Source organism: Orcinus orca, chromosome 18, assembly GCF_937001465.1.
Source record: "Orcinus orca chromosome 18, mOrcOrc1.1, whole genome shotgun sequence".
NCBI lineage: Eukaryota > Metazoa > Chordata > Mammalia > Artiodactyla > Delphinidae > Orcinus > Orcinus orca.
In genome coordinates, this window is record NC_064576.1 from 27,418,435 (window position 1) to 27,439,405 (window position 20,971).

The 20,971-nt window shown below is 37.3% G+C and overlaps 1 protein-coding gene across 1 annotated transcript in view; it reads left to right on the forward strand.

The window, feature by feature from the left end:
* Window positions 1-653: 653 nt before the first annotated feature.
* LOC101287740 (zinc finger CCHC domain-containing protein 10-like) overlaps window positions 654-20,971 on the forward strand; it is a 28,265-nt gene continuing 7,947 nt past the window's right edge. Inside the window, exon 1 of the mRNA XM_033400083.1 lies at window positions 654-731. Coding sequence (XP_033255974.1) covers window positions 654-731 — 78 coding nt within the window. The remainder of the gene's footprint in view (window positions 732-20,971) is intronic.

Consider the following 20,971-nt stretch of genomic DNA (forward strand, 5'->3'; position numbering starts at 1 on the left):
CTGAGTCTGTGACTCAGTCTAGACCCTCCCCTCTCTATCTACAATGGGAAAAATCCCTGGGCCTTATTCAATGTATGGCCTTATCATTTGTTCAATGCTCTTTGGTTCTATTCTTTAATTTTTTTTGGACCAGCCACACAGTTTATAATATGCAGTTTTTGTAAAAGCACATTTGTAAAAAAAATAATTTTGTTGTTAAAGATCACTAGTTAAGAGCCACACAGTAAATTGCATTCAGAATTTATTCCTAGCAAAAGGTTCTCTCTCCTGATAAACTAATATACTCACTTTTATGTCATGGTGGAAGTTATGTAAACCATCATGGTGCCCCTTTTGCTAAAGATACCAGAAAACCAAGATTAAATTCCTTTCATTTTTATCCAAAAAGTGGTGGGGGACTTGGATTTTTTAATACAATACCTTCTCTCCCATTTCTCCCTGCCTGCATTACACAACTCTTGGTTTTTATCTTTATTTTAATGGGCTGACTCTGTGTGCACTCTTCATAGAGTGACTCAAACTATTTCAAGAAGGAAGCTGGTTAAGACAGTAGGGAGTGGATAACCGAGAATTGGGATTTGAAGGTACTTAAAAGTTTGGCCTAATGACAACCAAGGAATCTTTAAGGAAGTTTAAGGAGAGATCTTGGCAACATGGCCCCTCTAGTTTTTAAGACCGCCATATCTCCACCTATCCCCGCTACATTTCAAATCCAGGGCGAGCCAAACCAGGTATTAGAGGCTTAAACAGCTCATGAGAGGAACATGTTAAAGAATCATTGTATGTGGGAAATCTTCCTCTTTGTGCGAGGAATTGTAGTATCTGATCTCATTCAGGGAAAATGTCTACTTTTCACCTGAGGTTTTTTAATTTCACTTTTAATTTTAAGATAAGTATAGATTCACATGGAGTTGTAAGAACTAACACAGAGAGAACCCCGTACCATTTACACAGCTTCTCCCAATAGCAATAAATTGCAAAACTATAGTCCAATATCACTACTGGGATATTAACACTGATACAGTCAAACAGAGAACATTTCCATCACCACCAAGATCCCTCATGTGGCCCTTCTACAGCTACGCTTACTTCCCTCCCCTCCTTCCTGTACCCTCTTTAGCCCTTGGAAACCATTATCTCTTCTCCATTTTTACGCTGGTGTCATTTCAAGAATGTTTTAATTAGAATGTAGCCTTTGATATTGGCTTTTTTCATTCAGCATAATTCTCTGAAGATTCACCCAGGTTGTCACATGTATCAACAACAGTTTATTCATTTTTACTGCTGAGTACTATTCCATGGTATAGACATACAACAACTTATGTAATCTTTCAACCACTGAAGGACATGTCGGCTGATTCCAGATTTAGCTATTACATATAAAGCCCCTATGGACATCTGTGTGTAGGCTTTTGTGCGAACAGGAGTTTTGTTTTGTTTTTCTCTAGAGGATGAAGTTTTGGAGGCACCTTATTACAGCCTGGCAAAAGTGGAAATCTAGGGGCCTCACTCAACCTTTGCTGGTGGGGTAGGAGTGAGGCCACAGTTTAATCTGTGTTATTTGCCTGTAATAGAAGGTTATTATGTAAAGGTTTTCTGTCTAGCTAGGTTGTCCTTTTCCTGGTCCTTGGCTAGAAAAAGCAGACTTTTGTTGAATTTTTGGTTTTGGGTTGTTTTGTTGTTTCTTTTTTTTTTTTTTTTTTTTTTTGTCTGAGCTCTTTGGTATCCCTGGTTTCTGGTTTCTCCAGCCCCAAGTCTGGAATGTATGAGGCCAAAAAAAAGCCTGGGAACTGACCAACGCATCATTCCTTCAGTCCCCAAATCCCTAACTGGTCTTTCTACTTTTCAGTTTTCTTGTGTTCGTTTTATGTATAATGTCCAAGTTTTTTAAAATTGTACTTAGGGGAATGAAGAAGAAAAATGTATTTACTACATCTTCCTGGAAGTGGAAGTGTTTTGACATCCTTTTTTTTTTTTTTTTTTTTTGCGGTACGCGGGCCTCTCACTGTTTTGGCCTCTCACGTTGCGGAGCACAAGCTCCGGACACGCAGGCTCAGCGACCATGGCTCACGGGTCCAGCCGCTCCGCGGCATGTGGGATCTTCCCGGACCGGGGCACGAACCCGTGTCCCCTGCATCGGCAGGCAGACTCTCAACCACTGCACCACCAGAGAAGCCCTTGACATCCTTTTAAACATGGATTAATGTCTCATAAAAATCAGTAAAGGCTTCATATATTATCATTTTCATCTACTTCACTGATTGACCCCTATGAAGACGTAATAAAGATATAAAAATGATATAAATGAATCCTTTTTAACATCAAGATATATTACACGTTTCCAAAGCTTCACAAAATCTCAGCTACATGACTGACCTATTGTTACTCCATCTGTTTCAACTTTAGTTTGCATTAACATGGAGCTTTGGTGGGATAGGTAATTTACTGTGAAGAAAACTGTCTTTTGTAGTAAAATTTGAAAGTCCAGTAAATTCAAGACACTGGTGAATTCAAAACACTGTGGATATATTTACTTGCAAGATTTTTTTCATAAGAACACTGAACTGAACATGAGGAACATGGCCTTATTATTCACATACTAATGAGTTTTTCTTTTAGGCAGCTCTCCATAATTAGCTAATAGCTGCAGGCTGTCAAAATTAAAATTAACTTAAGAAAATATCTTTACTTCAAACCTTGCTTCCTCTGACTTAATTTAAAACTATATTTAAAATTAGAAGATACCTTTTTTTAGACAACCACCTTAAGGAGATAATTAAATGATTAGAGTCCAATCTTTGAAAATTTGCAACTATTCAAGAATTGCAACAACTTTTAAAGATAATACACAATAAAGGATAAAAGAAAAAAATGCAGAGTAATTAAGAATAAAGCCGTAGAAGACAACCTCCAAAGTAATGTCAACATTTAGTACAGTTTATGAAAAAATAAGAAGCAGATATTTAGAAATGAATTTCATTTAATTAGAAAACCACAGTCTCATTTATTCTTGAGGCCTGTATTTCAACCTTTTACATCTATAAGAAAAATTAATTTAGAAATTTAACTGGATATTCTCCATCTTCTAAATACCATCTCCCCCCTAATGTCCAATAACTGTATGCTATGAGGCTATGTTAGCATGTTCTGAGAATCTATAAAATACACTTGAAATTTTGAACATTATTTTTAAGAACACTTTCAATACTGTCCAAATGGATTCCATATATTAGTAGCCAATTAAAAAGTGGGTCAGAAAGCACTGCAGCTAGAGCATACTGAACACAGGTAACTCACTTATCCATCTTCATTCCTTTATGTAACATTTATTTTCTGATCACCTCTTATGTGCCACATACTGTGTTGGATGCTAAAACACCAAATAGCTAGCAACCCTTATCACTGAAGAACTTATGCTACAAAATGAAAAAAAACCAAAAAACAAAAAAACTAGGCAACATAATCTGGAAGTACAACTTCAATTCCTAGAAACGAAACTTAATTGACTATGAGTCTATGTTCAAATCATTTGCCTGAATGAAACAGACACTTGCAGTATCTTTATCCCATTTTGCTGTTGTAGATAAAACTTTTAACCAAAGTTAAATGCTCCTAAGGACAATTTAACCAAAAGCAGTATATGGTGCCCTAACACTGAGGCCTACACCCCATTGGTTCTGTGCCACAGAATATGTAAGCACTACAAGATACATATAGTATATCTTCCTGACAAGTTAATTTTACTTTAAGATTTTGAGAGATAAAGTTACATAATTGTATCAATAAATATTGATAATTTGAGTGTGATATATATATATTAAAACTCATATGATTACATTAGACAAAAAGGCAAATTTCACATGAATTGTTAATATTAAAAATGACACTTCAAAAAATCCCTTTTGTATGATCTACTTTGCTCATTTTGCTTCTTATTTAATCCAAAAGTTCTAGATTGTGTTTCTGGATGTTTTCCATAACCATCAAAGTCCATTGTTTGCAATGAAATTTTTGCAAATTGCAGTACTATAAGTAAGAAGTAAGGTCAGTGCACTGTCAATTTTGTATGCAGTATAAATCCCTACAAATTCATATATTTAAAGAAATGGCCTTATATGAGCTAAAGGTTACAAAAAGATAGTACAGGGAAGGAAAAACAGGAAATTATAAATCTTTGTATTAATTTCACTCTCAGGCCTGTCATGAAGGGAAAAGAAAAACACAGCAGAAATTGTATACGATAGACCACCAACACAGGGTAATGCAAAGAGAGGACATTAATAAATCATTAATAAATCTACAGCCAAGTCTCAGTGCATAAATCCTTGAAGAATATAACTTCCACAAAAATAATTATCAAAAGCGTATTACCAAGGGATTAGCTAGACTCTTTAGACATAAAAAGCATGTCATATATTGCATTGTTTTACAAAACTAGAATGGCATCATTAACGTCGAAGGTAATGGAAAAAAAAATGACCTATAGGCTAAATCTTCAACAGGTCAAACAATGACTGTTAATATGGAGTAAGGAAACTAGTTCAAAGTAATAGTTATAAAAAATATAGTACTTAGGGGCTTCCCTGGTGGCGCAGTGGTTGAAAGTCCGCCTGCCGATGCAGGGGACACGGGTTCGTGCCCCGGTCCGGGAGGGTCCCACGTGCCGCGGAGCGGCTGGGCTCGTGAGCCATGGCCGCTGAGCCTGCGCGTCCGGAGCCTGTGCTCCGCAACGGGAGAGGCCACAACAGTGAGAGGCCCACATACCGCAAAAAAAAAAAAAAAAAAAAATATATATATATATATAGTACTTAAATGAAGCATTAGTTATACATACTTATATATAGTGATTTCATATAATATTTACATAAACATACATTAAATATGAATATGTATATCGAGTACTTATATATAGTACTTACAAGTACTTTTATTACTTCAGCAGTACTTACAACGTAGCTTTTGTCATAACATCTTGTGGGCTAATTTTTAATATATGCAAATATAAATGGTAAGAAAGGACTTCTTTTCCTGTTCTCCTGAGGTGATCACTTCCTCAGCTGTAGTTTAAATTATTACACACCATTTTACACACCATTTTAGGTCTTCAGCCCAGATCTCACTTCTGGGATACAGATGCATACTTCTACCTGTTAACTACACACCATTTGGATTCTTCAAAAGCATCTAAAACTCAGCAACATTCAGAAGCAAATTCAAGTTCTCTGGCTATCCTCCCCACTATACCTTCAGACCACAGCAATGAATGGTAAAAACTTTCATCCCCTCATCAAAACAAAAATATCCGACTCATTTCTGGCACCTACACTTTCTCCCTTACTTCCCAGGTCAAGGCCGTCATGAAGTCCTGCCATTCTTGTCTGCTCAATGTTACCTTCATCCATCTACCTCTCCGAATGTTCACTAACATTAACCTGGTCTAAGTGGTCAGATTCCCTGGTCTGGACCACCCCAGCTGTTCTAGTCAAATCCACTCTTACCAGCCACCTTTCCCGCTGTCACTTCTCTAATACTGCACTGAAAGTGATCTTTTCAAAATGCAAACATTATTATTCACTGCCTGGCTTAAAACACATCAGTGACTGCCCTTTGTCCTTAGGATAATAAACAAAATTCTTATGGTCCCTCAAGGCAACTCTGTCTCCAGCCTCGTCTGCACTGGACAACCCCTCACTCACGGCACTCTAGCTGTGCAGGCCTCCCTTCAGTTCCTCAAACACACAGTGCCCCTTCCCACTGCAGGGACTTGAGATGCTTTTTCTCAGCCTAGAAAACTCTCCCACTTCCTTACCTAGTCAACTACTGACCTTTCATTAGATCTAAGGACAGTGATTACTTCCTCAGGTAGCTTTCCTTCATGCCCCTTTATTATGTAATTTAACATTTATGAATGTGCTTCTATGATTAGTATCTGTTGTATCCACATCTGTAAGCTCCTTGAGGACAGGATGCATCTGATTTTGCTCCACATTACATTTCTAGCACCTAGTAGAGTGTCTGGCACATAACAGGCATTCAAAATACTTGTTGAAAACATGAATGAGTGCAGAAAGGTAGGAGTGTGGTGAGCAATCAAAGAATGCCTACTCTACATTTCATGTACATTTTCCATTTAGTTTCCAAAAGCCCATGGTGCAGATGAAGAAGGTAAAGCTCAGAGAAATTAAAGGCTCTTGTTCAAGGTCACAAAGCTAATATGTCTCTTTACGCCATGTCCAGAATCCTTATGTGGTGAGCATTTGCTGTTTCTAATTGCCCAGCATCCATCCACCTTGCTCTGCTAATGGTACCTCTAATTTTCTTTGTAAAAAGAAGCCTTCCCCACTCTCATTCCATATGGTTTTGGAAGGGCTAACCTAACCCCTGGTTCCAGTGAAAGTAACCTTAATTAATTAATTAACTAATTTAAAAATAGGAATATATGTGAGAGAGAGGGAGGGAAAGGAATTTGAAAACAAAAATTGACCATAGGGCTTCCCTGGTGGCACAGTGGTTAAGAATCCGCCTGCCAATGCAGGAGACACGGGTTCGAGCCCTGGTCCAGGAAGATCCCACATGCCGCGGAGCAACTAAGCCCGTGCGCCACAACTACTAAGCCTGCGCTCTGGAGCCCATGAGCCACAACAACTGAGGCCCGCACGCCTAGAGCCCTGCTCCGCAACAAGAGAAGACACTGTAATGAGAAGCCTGCGCACCACAATGAAGAGTAGCCCCCTCTCGCCACAACTAGAGAAAGCCCGTGTGCAGCAACAAAGACCCAACGCAGCCAAAAATAAATAAATAAATTTTTAAAAAATTGACCACAAATAATTTTAAAGAATGTATAATTCTTTTTATATGAAATTATGCTTGCTATTTATATAACAAGATATATAACATGATAGTCATCAAAAATTAATGATTACTTCAGAGTATAAGATTTAAGATTATTTTTTAAAATATATACTCTTTTAAGTTTTGTTTGACTTTTTGAAAATGAAGATATGCTATGTATACAACCAGGAAACAAAGTAAGAGTATTTTGGGGGGGGGTAGGGGGAGGTAAAATAATTGGGAGATGCTGAGTATTTAGAGACCCTCATTTAGATAGAAAAGCACATTCAATACCTGGGATTCCACTATGGCTGCCCAAACTTCACTTAAGAGGTGCTGTCCTTCTTCCCTTCTCAACTGTTGCTCAGCCAGGAAACATACACATTGAGCCAAGAGTCAATGTGGTTTCTGTGCAAGTTTTTTTAAATTAATTTTTTAAAGTTTTATTCTTGTCACCCTCAATCTCTTAATCATTTTTGTTGATTTTCTGTGAATTTTTAAGTGTTTCCCTACTCCTGTGTTTTCAACTAAAATTAGTAATTATATGTGAAAATGTATAGAAATTTAAATTTTCATTAGCATGCACAGGGCCAATTATAACTGAAGAAAAACCAAACAACTTTGGAAAGGAGCAAAATTTATTCTGATACACTGTGTCATGTAGATTAATTCATACTAATGATGATAAAATCTCTAAGATTATAAAAATAAACTAAAATTTACCTTAGGGAAGTAATGACTAAAATACTAGAAACTTAAGTCTGTGAAATCCAGTTCCTGGCATAATACCAGCCATATAGTAAGCATTTAACAAATGTTTGTTGACAAAATGAATTAATATTTCAGTAAGTGTTAAAAACTCAAGACTATGAACAATCTTATTACAAAGCATAGCTTTGTATAGTGACTTTCCAAATTTTCCAGATAAAATTGACGGTTTTTTAGCTATTAAGAAAAGAGGGACCCATTTCTTACCAAGACGGTGTCCAGGGAACCAGATTTACTCTTCTACCTTTTTAAACAACGAAAAAATAAATAAAGGAAAAAAATATATGAAATAATAGTTTTCAAACATTGAACAATAAGCAGTGGAGGATGGTGATCCCTAAAGGAGGGCGTACAAATGAGGTGAGTCCTATGACGGTACCAGGTCACTGCCTGGAAATATTACCAGGATTTAGAGCAGGGAAAGGGAATGTGGATGAAGCCCCGTGGTCTTCCTGAGTTGACAAGATGGAATTGGGAGGCCAAGAGTCCTCAGGGCCGAGTAGCAAAGAGACTTACGGAGAGTTTCCCCCAGCCTGACACTGGGGAAAGAACCACTGGAAAGGAATAGGCATAACAACCCTCGGAACAATCACACAGACTAGGCATAGTTTGTTTCCAGCTGCCATAGTGGGAAAACTTCATAATTCACAGATTATAGAAGACAGATATTGCCTTAGGAATGGGGGAAAAAAATCAGCCCTAGATTAAAGACTTCACTGGACCTGCCAGGCAAAACTTGAAAGCAATCCTTGAAAGGATCAAACTCTTTCCAAGTAACTTAACTGTGTCCCAGATCAAAGCTCAAGAACTGATATTATATTACACACACATGAATATCCAGTGCCCACTGAGGTGAAATCTAGAATGTCTGGAATCCAGTAAAAAATTACAGGCAAACAAAGAAGCAGGAATATATGTCCCAGAATGAGGAGAAAAATCCATCAATTGAAACAGATCCAGAAACGACACAGCTGATAGAATTTGTAGACAAGAGTATCATGAGAGTTATTATGAGTTGTTATAACTATATTTTATATGTTCAAGAAGGTAGAGGAAAACATAAGCATTTTGAGGAGAAATGTGGAAGATATAAAAAGACCCAAATTGAATTTTCAAAGAGAAAAAATACAATGTCTAAGGAGAAAACATATAGAAATTATTTTAAGAATTTCTTGGCTATAAATATGAAGTTTAATCAATTTAAAGTGAAATCCTCCTACTGTATAACACAGGGAACTCTGCTCAATATTATGTAACAACCTATATGGGAAAAGAATTTGAAAAAGAATAGATACAGGTATATGTATAATTGAATCACTTTGCTGTACACCTGAAACTAACACAACATTGTTAATCAACTGTGCTCCAATATAAAATAAAAAGGTTAAAAAAAAAACTTTAACCCATTTCAAAAAAATTAATAAATAAATAATAAAATGAAATGTCCTTAAAATAACTGAGCCAGAGTATGTGGTAGGGACATATTTTCTTTTTGGTTTTCTACCTTTTATCCTACTACCCTGATCCTTGCCCCCAACAAAGAAACTAAATAAAACTTGCCTCATAAGCCCCTTAGAGCCTCATGGGGTGGAGAGGAACTGAAGGGTCTTTGTGGATCTGTGCTGCTTAAAGAAACTCTGAGGTGATGGTGTCTCCGTTCTACTTGTTCACTGATCATTGTTTTGGCATCTCTTTCCCTTAGAAGTATCTACCCTCCCTGCTTCCCGAGGCAAAATGGCATAATGGCTTCCAAAAAAAATGAGTTGTGGGAGAGAAGAATGCAAAACATCAAATTATTATTTTCAAAATATTGTCCCAGTCATGTAATAATTGGATTACAGAGACCCTCCGTAATCAACTCTTCAACACAGGGGTATACCAGAACAACATTTTATAAACAGTTTACGTTGGCGTCTACCACCTCCTATGGAGTGCTGCAGAGAATTCTCTCGTTTTTCTACTGACTGTGTATAAAATGTATCAGCAGGAAAAATCCTGTTGTGGTTTATCAAATAGCTACAATCAAAACCTCTGCTAGTGGTAAAGAATGGGATTCAGTAACATTTTGTTTGTTTACTTACCAAAATACTTTTTCCTTGAGAAATAAATTTAATTATGTTTTAATTGGTTTGAATTCAAGTTCATGCTCTCAGCACTGAAATTTCCTTTGCTAAAATATGTCACCTCATCCAAAGTTCACATGTTTCTTTAACGAATAAAGAAGATAACTCTGGAAGATTATGCCCTAAGATGTGAGATCCTTAGGGACACTGAACTATATTTTACTTCTAAGTTGTTTTCTTTTTATAGCATTTCACATCGAATCCAAGATTGTCCTATTGAAATATGTCTAAGAGAAAAATAAATATTTATGCAAATTTTATTGAGTTATTTATGTTTTATGATAGATACATTTATGGAATAGGCTTTTGAAGAAAGAACTATTGTGATGCTCTTTGGCATCAAAACTTGAGTTTTGAGAATAATAGATGAGTTTGTCAGTTTTAGAACTTTTTCACATGGACAAAACAAAGATTTTCTTGTATTTTATAGCTAAATTTAAATAACACAGACTCTTTCTTTATTTCTTATAAGCCAACGATACAAATTAAAATGGAATTTGGCCTAAGTATAATATTTCAAAATGGTTAATATGGGCAATGAAACAGTTTTGGCTTCTTAAAATGTTTTGTAAATTAATGCTTTTATGGTTAAATCCCATTAACTAATGACCACAAGATTAAAGAAATGAGTGATAATTGACCTCTGTTTCACTCAGGCAAACTGCATTCTTCAGACTTAACTATTTATCTGGATCACAAAAATGATCATAAAATACACCTAAATAATCATAAAAATAAAATTTAAACAAGCCATCAAGCAAAGTGTGTCCCACAATACTGTTTTTCAAATAAGTTAAACTCAACGAACATTTATAGAGCACTTAACAAGTGCAAAGCTTTGTGTAAAATCTAAAAGGGACACAGAGATGACAAAAGTATATTTCCTGTCACTGTGACCTTAGAATCTATTAAGTAAGACAGACATACAAATTATTAATGCTACTACAATGTAGAAATAATGAAGTTATACAGTGGAAATATTTATCGACAAGATTATATGTGTGAACTACTTTGATAAGTGTTTTTTATGAATTAATGTACTTGATTTCCAAACAATCCTAAGAAATAAGGACTCTTAATAGTCTTGTTTTATAGGTCCCTTGTTTACAGGGACCCTGAGCCTTAGAGTTAAATGACCTGAGGTCAAGAAGTCAGAGGCAGGATTTGAATCAAGGCAGAGAGTTTGTAGAGATATAAATAAACTGCACAGGTAGCCAATACTGTTAAAGGAGAAAAGAGTAAGGTGTAGAATCTAATTACTATATAGATCTGAATTTAAATTGTGGCCCTGGGAATTCCCTGGCAGTCCAGTGGTTAGGACTCCTTGCTACCACTGCGGGGGCCTGGGGTTCGATCCCTGGTTGGGGAACTAAGATCCCACATGCTGCATGGCACATCCAAAATAAATAAATAAATAAATATTTTTAAAATAAAATAAATTGTGGCTGCGTTTTTTCCTAACTGTATAAACTGAGTAAATATTCAAATAAGCCTTTCTGAGGCTTACTGTCTGTAATTATGAAGTGAAGATTACCTTAGCTCTTCCATAAGGTTATTGTGGGAATTATACAGTTTAATATTTACAACAAGTCTAGGATAGTGTACTATACTTGGCTGTCCCTCAAAAAATTATAATTATTTTTATCTTACAAAGGGTCTTATATAGGTTAGGAATAACAGTAACACCAAAATAACAGTGACAAACTCTCAAATGTGTATTTTCTAATGTAGAAGAAGACTAAGGCCAGAAAGTCCAGGGTTGGTGTGGCAGCTCCATGAAGTCACCAGATACCCAGATTTTCCTATCTTTCTGCTCTACCATTTTTGATGTGTTGCTTCCAGATTTAAGGTGACCTCACGATTCAGAATGGATGCTGGAGTTCCAACCATCTCACCCACATTCCAGACAGCAGAAAGAAAAATAAGAGAAAGCTAAATGAGTCTGCCTCTAAGATCCCTTTAAAGAGTCTTCCTGGAAGTTTCTCATAACACATTTGCTCTTACATATCTAAACTCGATGGATACAACAGCCTCAAGCTACCTGGGAATTATTATTATTTTAAGTGGCCCTATGGTCACTTAAAGATTGTCATTCTGTTAGTAAGAAAGGAGAGAAGGGGTATTGGATTGACAACTGGCACCCTCTCATGACTCTGATGGCAACACATAAAGTAAAAATAATTTAGAAGATTGAGGAAAGAAAACTAGATACAATTCTCAGTTCCTGAATGCAAAGGAAGAGAATGCTGTACCCCATAAGCATGACCTTTGCATAAATAAATTACACAGCCCCCAAAGACAGCATCAGAGAGTAGAATTTTCTCATAGAATATGATAGTGGCATTCCCACAATATGGACTAAGTAAATTAGGTGACAACAGTCTTAGAATACAATTCGTAAGCAATGGACAGAAAAGAAAGCAAAATGAGAGTGAGTCAATAGGTTTTCAGTGGCCAACTCAGATAAACGCAAAAAGGGTAAACTATACCTTCTGTTTGCTGTAATTAATCTTTTTGTCAATCATCCCTGCTTGATCTAGGTGTTTGGAAAAGGAAATGATAATTCCCAGGAATCATCATCATTCAAAGCTTCCAGCTTAGGCGGCTTCCCTGAGCAACATCAGAGGTAATTCCAGGAAGATGCAGCAGGGGGAGCCTATGGGACAGTAGGCCTGCTTGGAAGTCTCACTTGGCCTGCAATCCACCACCCCTTCCCTAAGCGCCTATCTCAATCTTTGCAGCAATCCTGACCACTGAAGGAAATAGAATGGTCCCTACATAAGAGGTTCTAAAATCCCTGGAATTCTGGCTGACAGCATTGGGATAGAGTCCCATCTCCCTGTCAGGCTAGCTGTCAACCTTTGGCACAGTTACTCATTTTAAGTCTTGATCTATTCATTGTAAAGCTGGGATGATAGTACCTACCACATGGAGTTGTTTTGAGGATTAAGAGCTCGGTAGAGTACTTCATTTTAGCAAACACTCAATAAATATTAGCTATTCTGCACATTAGAGTCATATTGGATAATAGTGGAACCCTCTTACAAACTAAGTAACTTAAATTTCTAAGTCTCAATTTCTTGAGTATCTGGCACCTAGCAGGTTTTAAATAAAATGTAATGATTTTTGTGATAATTACAATATGTATTTAATTTTGAAATATATATCCACACATATACATACGTGTGTGTGTGTGTGTGTGTATGTGTATATATATATATATATATAGAGAGAGAGAGAGAGAGAGAGAGAGAGACTAGTAATTGAATTTTCTCAGTATGAGTTCTGGAACTTTTCCCTTACAGATTATTTAATTGCAAGTGCATTTTATTATAATATACCAATAACTCATTTGATATATTTTCTTCTGTCTTCATACCCTCTCAAGTGATGATATAATAAGATATATTATTTAATAAGCAGACATGCATTTGACTTAGTCATAAACTAGTGTAATATAAGGTCCCTGCCTCTTAGATCTGACACAAACTGCTCTCTTTAAATGGTAACACAGAATGTTGAGATAAGTCTGGATGTGTAAGCTTACGTTTTGATTCCATTAGCGTGTGCACAATTCACTGTATTTAAGCTACAGTCTCAAAAGGGATCATCTTTTATCTGCCAAATCTTAAAGACTCCAGACTTCTGAATTCCAGAAATGAGTTCACTGACCTAAATATTTGGAAAGGGGGTAAATGCATTTTCCCCAAAACGGAATAAATCTACCATAGGAAAATTAGCCAGGGAGGGAAAGAGATTACTCTTGCAACAAGCATGGGTGGATTTATACACAGTGCATTAGTCAATGATGTCCTTAATGTCTTGAGATAGCCAGAAAAGGTACAGTTGGGCCAGGACTCTGCACACCAAGAGTGTTAAGCAACTGTTTCCAGGACCCAAGTTCTTTGGGCTAAGTGTTGTTGGTTGAGACCAATGGTATGTTTTCATGGTAAACATCCAGATTTTAGGGAACTGTTTGAATTATTTTGCAGATAAATTATAAATCCAGAAGTTGATAACTTCTTCCAATACCAGTGAAAGTCTCCTACATTTAGGATATAATCCCTTCCTGTGCACTAAGTCTGAAAACAATTAGCCACCAGGTGACAGGTGGAATCTTCTAGAAGTGCTACTTTCTTACTACAGTCTTAGGTTACCTCAACATTGGAAGATATTATTCCCATTGCTTTAGTTCTGAAATGACACGTCCTAGAATCATCTGAATGCAAATATTCATGTGCCGTAGATCTCTTCAACCTCGTTATTTAATGGACATTCATGGTTCAAGTACTGCAGATGGAACACAGTTAACCTGGAAACCTGTCAGCTTTGTATTTCAAATCTTGACACTCCCACCGATTATGGGTTTTCATCAGGCATAGGTGGCTGTCAGAAGCGGGTATTTAATCCTAGTCTATTCATATATTATTTTTCCAAGAAAAAATTACTCACATTATAATCCTTTGTTAAATGCCTAATAACCGAAAAAATCATTTAAACAAATAATTGTGACATTTTTGATATAATAGGAAGAACACTGGGTTTGAGTTTAAAAATTGGAATTCAAATTCTACTTCTAGCTCTGGCAGGATTGCGACCTTGGGTTAGTCTCTTAGTTCCAATTCTTTGTTTACTAATTCATTCATTCACTAAAAACCCAATTTACAATGCCCAGTCGCTATTCTAGACTTAGTTGTACAGGAGAGAAGTGAAGAGACAAATTTCCTACTCCTTTGGACCTTACAATTACAAAGACAAGAAAGACATCTAAGAAATACAACATCAGGTATGGTAAGTGCCATGATGAAAAGTACAGCAATGTAAGCAGTCTAGTCTCCCAGGAGGTAGCATTTGAAAGGGAAGTAAACAGATGTGAATGAAGTGAAGATAGGAATGTCTAGGGGAAGAATAATTTCGGATTTCCAGGAACAGGAAGTAGCAGAAATGCATCCATGTCTAAGGAAAAGCGAGAAGTCCTGGTAGCGGAGGTAGAGTGAGTGTGGGAGGTGTGGGCAGAAGATTGGAGGGTGGGGCTAGCGTGAATCACGTGGTGCCTGGAGACTCAGGGAAGGATTTGAGTTTTATTCCACGTATGATGAGAAGCCATGGGAGTGACCTGAGTGAGTAGCGTTCCTAAATCATCGTTTTGGGCGCTGGGTGGAGAATGGATTCCTGGGGTCCGCGGTGGAAACAGAGGGATAGGGATTTGTTAAACAAAACGTGAAAATGCCGTGCACACTTTGTGTTGATCTTGAAGTTAGAGCTGACAGTGAGTAAGTTGAAGCAAGGAATGATTTCTTTGTCAGTGAACTCAGCTGTCATCAAACACTTGTCTCTTTTCTCCAATGATGCTGTCCCAGGACCTTTCGATTCTTGGGTCTCAGCTGTTTATCCAAGGAAGGTGTTAAATACCTTCCAAAGGCTGGTCTTATAATCCTGGCCACGCTCTGCCCCTGTGCCTACCAGAAGACGACTCTAAATGATTTTCTTACATGAGTATCATCCCTGGAAATTCTGCACTCGGCTCCTCTGGGCTTTATCTATGCCTATATTTTTCGGGTATGTATCATGCCATAGGTATAATTTAGTGTTTCTTTTTCTTTATATTTACATATACGGCACAATTTCGTGAGTTCTCTTTCTTTTGTATATATACATTTTAAAAGTACTACTCTGTGTCATGCTGCAAATTGCATCGTGCTTCTAACAATACATCTGGTAGAAAGTTCTAGGAATAAATCTATGTCTTATTCCTTTTAACTTCTGCAATACATCCTACAATACGAATATACCATAAATTGTTCAGCTCTTTCCATTTATATAAAATTTCTCTTTTGTATTTCTGTTAAGACTCAGGCTGCAAAAACCACCCTCATCTATGATTACCTGTTCACATGAAAACATCATGTGTCTTACTCTAGAATAATTGCCAAAAGTGAAATTGCTAGTCATATGCTATGTGCACTTTAATTGGATAGAAACAAATTGATCACAAAGTAGAACTAATTTATAGTTTTACCAGCAGAGTACTTACCTATGCATTGGCCAAGACTTTGACTGACTGACTGATTGATTGACTGACTGATTTAGTTAGTTATTGCCATTCTAGCAAGTGAAAAGGGCTAGCTCAGTTTTGGTCCAAATCTCGATAGTTTCCCTTATTCCTAGAAAACTTGACTAGCTTTCCACATTCTTATTGATCATTTGTAATTCCATATTTGTCAGTTATCTGTTTAATTCTTTAACCATTTTTTCTATCTTGTTGTCTTTTTCTTATATATTTGTGAAAGTTATATGTTTTAAATATTAATTCTTTGTCTATTATATATTCTGCTAATATTTTCTCTTGGTTTATTTTTAACAGTCTTAGCATGTCTTTTGTCACATAAAATCTTGAAATTCTGATTTAAAGAATCAAATTTGTCTTTTTCATTTATGGTGCTTCCATTATAACTTTGTTTATAGTTCTTTTGTTTTAAGCCATCCCTACCCCAGTTAATATGTACATGTTTCTGTGTTTGCTTCTTGGATTTGTTTGTCAGTTTATTCATTTATTAATATATCTAGTATTTATAGTCAGATATTTAAGCCATTTTCAATGCATTTTTACTAATAGTGAGGAGTAAAAGTCTACAAATAATTTTCCAAAGTCAAAGTTAATTGTCTCAAAACTGTTTTATTGGATTGTTCACCCTTTCTACCCAGATTTTCAAACTTTCACCTTGCCTGTATACTAGATTTCTACATACACATGGATCCATTTTCAGATTTTAATTTGTCCATTGATGTAATTACCATCGAATTCCCCCTCCTCCACTTTCTTGAGACGCACATAGACAACTGTGTTAATATGCTTTGGGTTGCAAGGAGTGGAAAACTCAATAGAAATGGATAAACAATTAGAGGTTAAGTATTGAAAAGTCTGTTAAATTGAAAAGTCACTGAAAAAGTCCAGAAGTAGGGTTAGATTCATTTCAGACCTGGTCTAGTGCCTCGTGTGATGTGATTAGGAAATAGTTTCTTAGCTACAAATAGCTTCTCTCTCTCCATTTCACAGCTTTGCTTCATTAGCGCTGACTCCATTCTTGGCAGCCCCCTTGCCATGGTACTGAAAGGTGAGAAAGAAAAATCTGTGTCCAGAACTTCCAGAAAAAGCCTGTGAAGTTTACTATTAAGGAATCCTTGAATTAAACTCCATCCTCAGGAGGGTAGGGAAAGTCAGAATGAAGGCTGCAAATGGGACAAGGCTGGGTATTCATCTCAACACAGATGTTTTGCTTGAGCAGCTGGGTGGAATGATGGTGGCTTTTATTGATATGGGGAAGATTCCAGGAAGAAAGTGTGGGAGTTGGGGACAGTGAAAGATCAGGAGTTTATCTTAGATGGGCTCATGTGAAATGCTTGTGAGATATCTAAATGGACTTATCAAGCAGGCAGCTGGATATATGAGTCAAACTTAGGGGAAAGTTTTGGGCTAGAAATATAAATATGGGGTTCATCCTGGATTTATATTTTACAGATGAAATATAATGCTATGGAAATAGATAAAATCTAGGAAGAGAATTTAGAGAGAAATCAGAAGAAGGCCTAGGACTTACCTTTGAGGAACTCTAGAGTTTAGAAGTTAGAGAAAGGAAGGCATGCTATAAAAGAGGCTGAGAATGTGTCTTCAGTAAATCAGAAGTTAAACTACGAGTGTGAGGCCAGAGTCTAGGAGTATCTCAATACATAAAGCAGGTAATCTAAAATATGGGCCCACATTCATGAGCCTCCAGACAAGAGGGGCAAATAATAATTAATTCCTATATGGACATTGACATACATTCCTTTAAAACTCATGATCAAAGTATGTTAGAGGGCACATAGATGCACTTGGTGAAGGGAGCATAGTTTTGGAATCAGAGAGACCAGTGACTGCCTAACCTTGGTGAAGTTCCTCAATACCTTGAAGCTCTCATTTTACCATGTGCTAAATGGAACCCATCTACTTCAGTAGGGTTACTGTGAAGGTGGATTATAAGACATACATGAATCCCTGATAAGTGTTTTATTTTCTGCTCCTCACTAGGAATAGGAAATAAAGGGGTAGGAGATGCACTGGGGAGAGGAGGTCTGCATATCCATGTCTAGATATCATTTGACGGAGAAGTTAATAGTTCTCTAATCCCCATAGTAGGGCTTCATTGAGGATATGGCTTGTCAGAAGCTGTTTACATGGTAGGAAGGACATGGCCTGGCCCCGCTGTTCCCTCTCAACCTTTTGAAGTCTTTGCTTCTCCTGTTTCTCCCACACACAATAGCTATAGAAGTCATTTCACATTTCAGTGTGATTTCTAATCATTTCAATCAGGTCTAAAGGAACTACGGTGTCTATCCCTAGGGGATCTCTTCTACATCTTGAGTGCATGTCTGAGTTTCTCTTGAACCCAGCTTGTTTCAACATTGCCTTCTCCAGCTCCATATTCTGCTGTGGCAGTGTTTTATATTTCTTATTCTTCTAACGATTGCTTTTCTCAATGACTTCTTCAGGCATTAGTAGACTTTTGGGCACAGATGGTGCTTTGAGAAGTAATCTAATCTCCCATCACTTTGAGTTACTTCACAACTCCAGGGTTACAAGGTATTTTTGCTTGGACTTAGTCTTTTAGAATATTTTGACATTACAAAACACTGAAAAGTATATTGTACCAAACAATGCTGTCCTCAGTATGGAGATCAACCAAATGACCTAATGTGTCCTGCCAGTTTTTAACTTCTATGCTATCTTACAGTATGGAATCTATTCATAACATAATAGTCCTTTATATGAAGAAATGAATATATCATCTAATTCTTTATTTCCATTTTGAACCACAATGTAGCTTCTGATTAAACCACGCATTTAAGTTAGAAAACAGATGAATATCCTTCAATATCTGCTATAGTCCTTTGATTAAAAGGTAGAATGGAAATTGATGAGGTCTATTCATTTTATAATTATCTGAGTTTTTCTTGTGGAGGCAGTAAAAAGAGAACAGCACATAGGCTCCTCCTCTTCTAAGTCATACTTATCTTTCATCAAAACCTTTCAGCCAGTTTAAAATCAAATCTAAAATCAGTGAATCATCTGATATCTTTTGTTTCAGTACATCAGGCCCACTTGTTCCACTAGAGACAGTGTATGAATAATATGCTGTTTTATCATTATCAGGATTTAATTATACCAAGCACTTCAGATCTTCAAAGATATTTATCACTGTCAATTACAATGATATAATTACAAACAACAGAATTTGACCGATCTGGAGGAATTTTCCTGCCAACAGTTTAATTTTGTTAGTATTTTCCAAGAAATTTAAGAAATTCTTCATTCAGATTTTGAAGGAAAAAATACATTGACTTTCTTGGTTTGCTGTTCTATCCATTAACAGCAAGGGAAAACTAAATTCCATGCATTGCCAAATGGTATAGTTGATCTGTGAAGAGCACCCATTTGTCTTTTAGGACAAATGCTCATCATAAAATCTGGTTCCCAGGACAGCCCCTGACAGATGGCAATATGGTTATATATACATCCATGAGCAATAGTTACTTACTGGATGATTTTCATCAAAGTCATAAAAAGAAAACTATCACAGATGATTAAAAATGCTATCATGGTGTGTTAATAATTTTTAATAGACTTTTTTTGTGTGTGTGTGGTAAGCAGGCCTCTCACCACTATGGCCTCTCCCGTTGCGGCCTCTCCCGTTGCGGAGCACAGGCTCCGGACGCACAGGCCAAGCGGCCATGGCTCACGGGCCCAGCCGCTCCGCGGCATGTGGGATCCTCCCGGACCGGGTCACGAACCCGTGTCCCCTGCATCGGCAGGCGGACTCTCAACCACTGAGCCACCAGGGAAGCCCTAGACTTTATTTTTTGAAGCAGTTTTAGGTTCACAGCAAAATTGAGTGGCAGGCACAGAGATTTCCCATTAATAGTTTTTTACACCATCTGAGACTGGACTATCAAAAATGTAAAAGCAAGGCTGCCTTTCTAAGTGAACTACAATTAGTAAATTTATTCAATGGCAAGGAAAGGAGTAAAAGTAGATATTATTGACCCAAATGCTCCAGTTGGAGGCCTCCTCATCCACTTGCACGGCTGAGCCGGTTAACCCCATTTAGCAGCTGGAATACATCCAGCGGTCAGCCTAGGCCTTGGGCAAGTGGCTGATTTACTGGGAGGAAGGGTGAGATAAAGGGTAGCCAGGCTAAATGAAGAGGAGCAGGGCTTCCGTGGTGGCGCAGTGGTTGAGAGTCCGCCTGCCGACGCAGGGGACACGGGTTCGTGCCCCGGTCCGGGAAGATCCCACATGACACCAAGCGGCTGGGCCCGTGAGCCATGGCCGCTGAGCCTGCACGTCCGGAGCCTGTGCTCCGCAACGGGAGAGACCACAACAGTGAGAGGCCCGCATACTGCAAAATAAATAAATAAATAAAAGAGGAGCAAAGGAAGGCCTTCAGGGGCTGTGAGAACCCAACACCAGAATCATAAGATCTCCAGATCTTTCCAGCCAGGGATATTTTAGGTAAAGGTTTTATGAATCATTCTGAAGTTTTGGTCTATTCTGACACTCCAACCACCTTGCAAATAGAGGGCTTCCTAGAATCCTGAATAAAGTACCTGAAGCCTTTACTTCTAATCTCTTTAGGACCTTGAACTTCAGAGTAGATCCACTCAGTGTTGCTCAGTAAGACTCAGTAAGACTCGTGTGATCCAGAGCTCCCTTCTTTCTTCAACAGTATCAGATCTGACCAAAGAGGAAACTCAGTGGAAGTGGGGTCATCACAACCTGCCATGGGAAATCAGAGAAACTCAGTGTTTTGGTGACTGGCACAGTTGGCGTTTATATGAGTAAAATGTTTACATTTTATTACTTTTTTCTTTCACATGACCAAAATTCCAACGCCTAGCATTTTCTTATCCTTGATTTAAAAATTACTCAACTAGAGTTGATTAGTAGTCTAATTTTTCTCTTTATTTTACCTGCATAAGAGAAAAATTCTCCCCATTTCTCACTCAGTTTTCCAGGGCATGTGGAAAGGCCTGAGCAATGGCAAATCTGAGTGCCAAAAGCCCATCTTCACATGGTCTAGATTCATAAATACTTCAGAAAAATTAACAACTTATAAAAGCAAGAAGCTGTTGCTCCTCAAGTTGTTCTTTCTTAAAACCACTTAGGCAGTAATCTAGAGAAGATTAATTTCAAATCCCTCTGTTTTTTTAAA